This window comes from Mesocricetus auratus, unplaced genomic scaffold (assembly GCF_017639785.1).
Source record: "Mesocricetus auratus isolate SY011 unplaced genomic scaffold, BCM_Maur_2.0 Super-Scaffold_100033, whole genome shotgun sequence".
Classification (NCBI taxonomy): Eukaryota; Metazoa; Chordata; class Mammalia; order Rodentia; family Cricetidae; genus Mesocricetus; species Mesocricetus auratus.
Genome location: NW_024429213.1, coordinates 13,869,328 through 13,876,852, shown reverse-complemented (window position 1 = coordinate 13,876,852; position 7,525 = coordinate 13,869,328). Strand labels below are relative to the sequence as shown.

General features: G+C 46.7%; 1 protein-coding gene across 1 annotated transcript; it reads right to left on the bottom strand.

Annotated features, from left to right (window-relative positions):
- Positions 1 to 4,848: 4,848 nt before the first annotated feature.
- Positions 4,849 to 7,362, bottom strand: Usp27x (ubiquitin specific peptidase 27 X-linked; the record flags this gene model as incomplete). Its single annotated transcript, XM_013124481.3, has 1 exon — positions 4,849 to 7,362. A coding segment is annotated over one exon (2,208 nt), but the record flags the coding sequence as incomplete, so codon positions are not given.
- Between the last annotated feature and the right edge of the window lie 163 nt (positions 7,363 to 7,525).

The window sequence follows — 7,525 nt, the reverse complement described above, 5'->3', positions numbered from 1 at the left end:
ACGATCTGATGCCAGGAACAAAAACCATACTGAATAGTTGCAGTGCTTCTGGCTTCTTTTTGTTTCTCTAGACATTTTACATAAATTTAAATTTTCGTTATAGTTCATTTCATGTTAATATGTTTTTGTACTGGGGGAGGCGCTATTCATATCGTCTTAGTGTTGCCAGAAGCCCTATTTTACATACACGATTTTGCACCTTTATAATTACACTTTTTCCTTATCAATTTCATCCATATAAAAACCGTCTTCTTTAAGGGACAAAGAAGCCCCCCTCAGAAGCATCTAGATGACAGGCGTGAAAGAGGCCTAGTCTCTGTCAGATGTTGCATTATGTTCCAGAAATACTACCCATATATTTCAAGTATGTCATTGCCCAGGGGTCTAAAATTTCTTAGCACAGTGATTTGCAACTTTTAAATATTTTAATAGCAGAGTCCTTTCTTCAGATATTCCTAGGAGCTCCTGAAATATAAAAAAAAGTAGCTGCTGTGGTTGAAATGGCATTGAGATGTCTGTTTCTTCCCAACTAAATCCCCTCCCTCCCACCACCTGCTTCCTAAGGTGCTCGCAAAGCATCTTTGTAGAATCCTTAAATCCCAAGTACCACTGAGTAAAAAACAAATAGGCACTATCAGGGGCTCCCAAAATATGCTCCAAGAGTCAACTTGGGCATTCCCTGGGAATGTGACAGAAATGCATATTCTTGAGACCCCATTCCCCATCTACTAGATCTCAAACGCCATATGAGCCATCAATAAATTTGTTAACACATCTTTCTTATGACTCTGACATTTGTTAGTTGGGGAACTTACTAGAGCACAGTATCCTACTGAATTACTAGGAAAAACTCTGTAATGTTGCCCAAGACTAGCATTTCTGGGTATTTTAACCAGGCTTCTGCTGAAAGCTATTTTCTATCCACTGATTTGTACCTGAGTAAGATTATAGATATCCATGAGGTCCAATTTCACAACGACTTGGGTTCCTTGGAGTGTCAGAAATCACAGGGAAGAATTTGGATTCTTATATTAAGTTTAATGGGTGAAAATGATGAATTTCCCAGTTATTGTTTTTTCATGACAAAATAACCTGGAATCCTAATTTCATAAAATTATGCTGAACAAATAAAAGCCCTTCATAAAACAGTGCATCCTGACCAATGACCTCCATAGGAAGTACAAAGACAGGCAAGGCTGAGCCACACTGAGCAATGTTAGGGGTGGTGCCTCTGGGTCACAGGTATGTTGTTTCTTAATCTGGATGCTGTTTATAGTGATGTGTTCATTTTGTAGAAATTCATCGAGTTCTAAATGATATGTATATGCTGTCTATTTAATACATTTCAATATAAAAGTTTCTTAGTACAATTTGCAGGGGATGTTAACTGTGAAATAACATACTACCACGAGTCCTGGGCTACATATTATCAGAGGATCTGAGCTTTGACTTCTAGGTGTGGAACGTACATTGGAGCAAAGAATTCCCAGCACTGGTTCTATAGCAGTGATGACCTGTGGTATAGGTGTATGGATGCCACTCTGCTTTCTGATTGGGAAGAGCTTTTGGTTGGTGGCATCCTGTATCAGCACTGGGAAAAGTACAGTGAAGCATTTACCAATGTGACCCACGGGCCAGAATCAGTTCCAATACCTGGCTAGTCTAGGCAGTGACAGAACTCTAGAACTCCAACCAGATTTAGGCCAAGAAAGTATAGAAAGAACGTGTAATGGATGCTAATGTAGGACTACATCAGCTCTGGGTTACTGAGGGCCTCAGCTACAAGAAGCCATATTTTACCTGTGCCTTTTTATTCCCCAATCATAAATATACATGTAAACCAATTTCCTTTTTTGCAACTTGTGAAGATGTATGGAGTTAGAATGAACTTTAATTTCACTGGCTTTTGCTCCTATGTGTTCACCTAGAACCACCACCAGTTCAAATAAAATAGCCCAGTTGTGTCTCATAGTTCAGTGAGTCAAAGTCAGTTTATCTTTCACCACCTTTCAGAACATTGTTCTTCATTCTAGGACTTGCTGTTGTGTACTCTGTCCATACAGCTGCTTAAGATATAGTTACCCCTCCCCTCCCCCATCCATACTACAAGTCCTTCTGTGCTCAACATGAAAACATTGGTGAATATGCCTTAGTCTTACCTTCTAATCCTCTTGGCATCCTCAGTTGTGAAGATGCCTGGTCATTAGCCAGACATGGTCATGCCTGAATCTTAGACTCCAGGTTACTACGTACCTGCTGAGTAGAAGATGTTCTGGGTCTCACGGTGTCATGATTTAAAATCATGTCCTGCTACCATCATATCCCATGACTCAGTTTGGGGGCTGGTAATGAGTAGGGACATAGGACTAGGTTTTGTGCTGGGACAGTTGCCCTATTCTGAAGGACAAGGTGTTTTATTTTGAGATACAGATGTGAGGTTCAGTCAGAAGTACCAGCCATAGATACTCTGGTGGTCTGTGCCTTCCACCAATAGGAACAAGGTCAGTTTCACTGGTCATCCATCAGTTAGTTCCTCTCACAACGATTCCTGAATGCAGGACACGTACATGACAGCTTCTGTATCAGAAAAACTCAAAATGGGCGATGTTCTATTAAAGAATGTGAATGTCATGAGACAAAGCAGGGCCATGGAAATGTTCCTGATTGAAAGAGACTAAAGATACTTGACAAACATAATACTTTACCCTAGACCAGATCCTATAATAGGAGAAATGCTATAAAACGGCATTTGCTGGTCAAGGGAGAAACTTGACTTAGAAATGATAAACAGCACAGTGTTCATTTTTCTAAAGCTACACTGTGGTGGTGTATGGAGCATGTTTATTCTTAGAAAATGCCTGTCGAAGTATTTCTGCACAAAGGGCCCTGATGTGTGTACTTTATCCACACTGAGTTCATGTATACATGTACACACACACACAGGTGTGCACATATGGGATGATAAAGCAAATGAAGCAACATATTAATAGGCAAATATGGGTAGAGGGCAAAAGAATGTTTGTTATTTTTAACCTTTTCTGGGAGTTTGAATTTGTTTCCAAATAAACCACTGGAAACATTAAAGGACAATTTCTGTGCATGCAGTCAAAATCTGCTGGCACTTGTCTGACTGAATTTTCCCATGGCACACCTGAGGAATGGGGACATAGCCGTGTCTTCCTAAACAGTGTTACCGATCCCATGCCCAAAGGTAGCCAAATAACTTACGAAGAGGCACCCGGGGCTACATATCTCCCCCTTCTTCCAAAACACCCAATGGAACAGCAAAATATTTTCTTCTGGAGACTGTGGTTCTGAAGACATTTGGGTAGTTAAAGGAAGGAATATGTTTGTTCCTTCCTTCCATCCATCCATCCATCCATCCATCCATCCATCCATCCATCCATCCATCCATCCATCCAGGCATCCATCCAGGCATCCATCCAGGCATCCACTCAGTAAATGTTTTATGTGCCTGCTCATTATGTGGCAGGAACTGTGCCAGGGGCTAGAGATGGAACCCAGGATCCAAAAAAAAAATGGACCTCATGCCTTTAAAAGCTCTCACAGAGGGAGTAGCGGATGTAGCTCAGTAGCAGAATGCTTGCCTAGCATACGCAAGGCCCTGAGTTCAACCCCTGACATCAAAATAAACAAAACCTCTGAGCTCGGTGGCATATACCAACAGCCACAAAAGTCTCTATTTCCAAATGAGTTGGTCACTAAGTAGAACTGGGAAGCTGTAGGGAACCCTGTCTTTTATCAGAGACATGCTGGCCCATTCCAAATCTTTCCATCTGTCTCAGCTTAACTCTGCAGGCTGTTCTGTCCAGCGTAGCAGACCATTCTACCAGCATCTCTAAGCTGATGGACCGGTGGGGTTTTGGAGGTAAATATCGAAACTATACTCACAATGCTTTCTGAAGCAGAGGGCAGGCGGGCGGGTCAGCAAACACCATTGTATGGATGCCTGGTAGCATACCTTCCCCAGAATCCCACACTGGAATTTTGAATCTTTAAAATGATGTCATTGTCTTTCAAATGGACAAAACGTGTGATAGTTGTGTTTTCCCCCCAACCACCAATCTGAAGTGTGACACTGAATATGATGCCCTATACACAACATGGAGTCCGCTGCCTTGGAGAAAGAGTTAAGATTGTATATATGACTGCATGTGACATGTTATGTCATTTCTGTTCACGGGTATTAAGGTGGAATTGGCATTAGCCTCTAATGCGGTCTGGCCCAGTTCAAATAAGTTTCAGATTCAGATCCAACAAATGTTTACTGAGTCCCTACAAAGTTCCAAGCCTTTTACTTTGACACATTTTATATCATTTAATCTTTAACAACAACCTTTTAAGTAGGAATTACCTGCATGTTACAGATGAGAAAACAATCGCAAAGAGATTCACTGATTTGCTCAAGTATATCATACAGCTTTTTAAAATAAAACACACACTCCACCGTCAACTGAGGCCTGTTCTTGTTAACTGCTGATCTTACAGCATTTCTAGCCTTCTCTACTGCTGGGGCACCTGCTCCCCTTCCACAAGCCCCTTACGTCTTCTCCTTTCACCAGCCCGTGGGGGCTGTTTTTAATACTGCATTTAGTAGCACAGAAATCACGAATACAAAGAAACTGGCAAAGGTGTCTGTCAATGAGCCTCCTCCCCTGTTCTGCTTTCAGCCCATGTACACAATGGGCTACACTTTAATTCACGTTTCCTTTTCCTCCCACAAACATGTAACTGTTACATGATTGGTCAATTGAAGCTGAAACACCCATGGAGAAAGATGTTTTACGGTTACAAGGGCACACAACCCCCCCCAACACCACCCCCCTCCCCCCTACACCTTCCCACACAATCTTTTGGAGGAATATAGGAGATGAACCAGTGTCACAATTTCCCTGCTCTGCCTTTCCCACCCAAAACATTCCTGCCACTTAATTTCTTTCACATGACTGCTTAGACTAGTGCCTCTTTGCCCTCCCTATTTCTCTTCCAATAGGGACCTTTTGGACACTGGGTACTGTTAAATTCTTACTCTATGAGGCCCATCGGCCTCAGTCTAGTAGATCAATTAAATCTCGATGCCCGTTGTAGTACGAGTGTCATCATCTTCCATTACAGGTAGGCCTGTGCGTTGTTTCAGTAAGCTTGTGTATTCGTTTCTTTCCCCTTTTCTGACTCAGGTTCCAGGACCTGTTTGTGATAGAACAGTAAATACCCTTCACTGTCCAGCACATCTTTAATACTGGCCTTGGTGATGACGGCATCATCACACTTGAACCACTGGTCCCTGTGGTGCCGAATGAAGCTGGTGTAGTGGCCACTCTCCAAGGTCCCTTGGTGATTAACCACCGCAAACAAAGCATACTTATTCTCGTTGTTCCCACTGTTGGCTGGCAGCTGCAACTGTCCATTCATTCGGGTCTCCTTACTTGACGCCATAAACGGTGTCATATCCAGCTCCAGGGGAAAGGAAATGTATGTAGTGATCTTGCGCCTCTGTTTGGCTGAGTGTTCAAACCGTTTGAAATGAAAACAGGCAACAACTGGTAACTTCTTCATAGTGAGCTGTTTGGTAGATTCTTGGTAGCTTTGGCAACTACCACACTTGATTTTAGCACTGCTTCCCAAGTGCTCTGGCCTTGTAAACCTTCTCAAGCAGTCTGTGAGGGTAGTAATGCCTGGTATGTGGCTTTCCCCATTCATGCTGCTCTCCCTCCCTGGACTCATAGGCCAGAAGGATGTACAAGAGCCGGGTAAGTCCAGACTGATGTCCCAGCATGGGTCTATGGTGGTGGAGACACCATGGCAGGCTTGGCAGGTGACATCTGACTGCAGGCCACCTGTGAAGATTTGGTCTATGATGCAGTTACAGTGGTTGGGATTGCTGGCCACCTTGCCAACATCGTCACCTTTACAGTGCCTGTGCAGGACATCTAGGGCAGCAATGAGGAACTCGTGGGCATCCTGTTGCCGGTACCCTGCTAAGTGACGAGCGTGTATCCACACCAGGTGTAGTAACTTATAGGGAACATGAGGAGATGGGTTTCCAGAATATAGCTCCCGAAAGAGCGAAGACATCTCACAGACCAGACATAACTCAGGGCTGGGCATTTCACAGCGGTGCCTGTCAGAGAGAAAGAAATCTCTCAGTATTGGAGTGTGGGTCAGGGCCTGGACAATGCAGTTCATAAAACACGTGTTGCCAAGATTAATTAGTCCTCGCAAACCGATGGTAAAGCTGGAGGCGATTCTTCTTCTCCGTGGGTTGTGCCCCAGCAGTTCCAACTCAGGTTTGGTCATTTCCCAGGTGGGATATTTCTCACCAAGACCCAGCACTGAACACTGCTGCTGAGAAACCTCTGTCGAGGTGGAGGCTTGTAATTTCAAGGCTTCCCCTTGCTCTTCTTTGGCAATTTGCTCAATGTCTTTGTCATACACATAGTCTTTACACATGAAGCAGTATATACCTCCATAATAAAGATCTACCGCTAAGTTGTGCTGTTTTGTCTCAGCGTGCTCATGGATGTGTTTCTCTGTGAAGCAGCCAAAGAAGACGCAGGAAAGGCAAGAGTGGAGTCTGTTTAAATGGGTGCCACACACATGGCAGACGCACGACTTTGCCTTGCTTTTCCTGGTCTCTGGGGTTCCACACCACACGAAGCACTGGTAGATAACCCGCAATTCCTGCCTCCAGTTCTCTCCCACCTTAAAACTGTTCACGTGGGAACAACCTGGTGGCCCCACAGCAAAATCCACATCCAGGCACCCGCCCCCAGGACCGCGCCGGGGCCGGGACCGGGGCGGGGGCCGTGGCCTAGGCTGCGGAGGGGTACGGAGTCTAGTCTGGGGCCGGGGCCGGGGTCGGCGGCGCGGGGCACGACTGCGACGCTGAGAGGGATCGGGGGCCCGCGGCGGATCGGAGGGAAGGGTGAGGGGAGGAACCTCGTCGCCGCTGCCGCCACCGCCGCTCTGCGCTGGGTTCTCATCCTTTGGCTCCTGCTCGGGCTCCCCCTTAGGTTCCTGCTCTGCCTCCTGTAAGGGCTCGGGCTCGGGCTCCGGCTCGGGCTTCGGCTTCAGCTCCGGCTCCGGTTCGGGCTCGGGCTCCGGCTCGGGCTCCGGCTCCGGCTCCGGCTCGGGCTCGGGCTCTGGCTCCGGCTCGGGCTCCGGCTCGGGCTCCGGCTTGGGCTCTGGCTCCAGCTTGAGCTCAGCCCCGCGGCCCGGATCCTCCGCGGTCTCCACTTTCTCCGTGGCGTCCACCTTCCCCGCTGTCTCCACCTTCTCGGTGGCGTCCACCTTCCCAGCCGCCTCCACCTTCCCCTCCACCTTCTCCGCCTCCACCTTCCTCTATGCCTTCTCCGCCGTCTCCGCCGTCTCCGCCTCCTCCAGCCTCCTCCGCCTCCACTGGCTGCGGCTCCTCCCCCTGCTCGTGGGGCTCGGGCGGCCACTGGGCGTGGTGGCGCGGGGGCCACGCAGACCTGGGGTGTCCCCGGTCTGGCCTGAGGGAGCG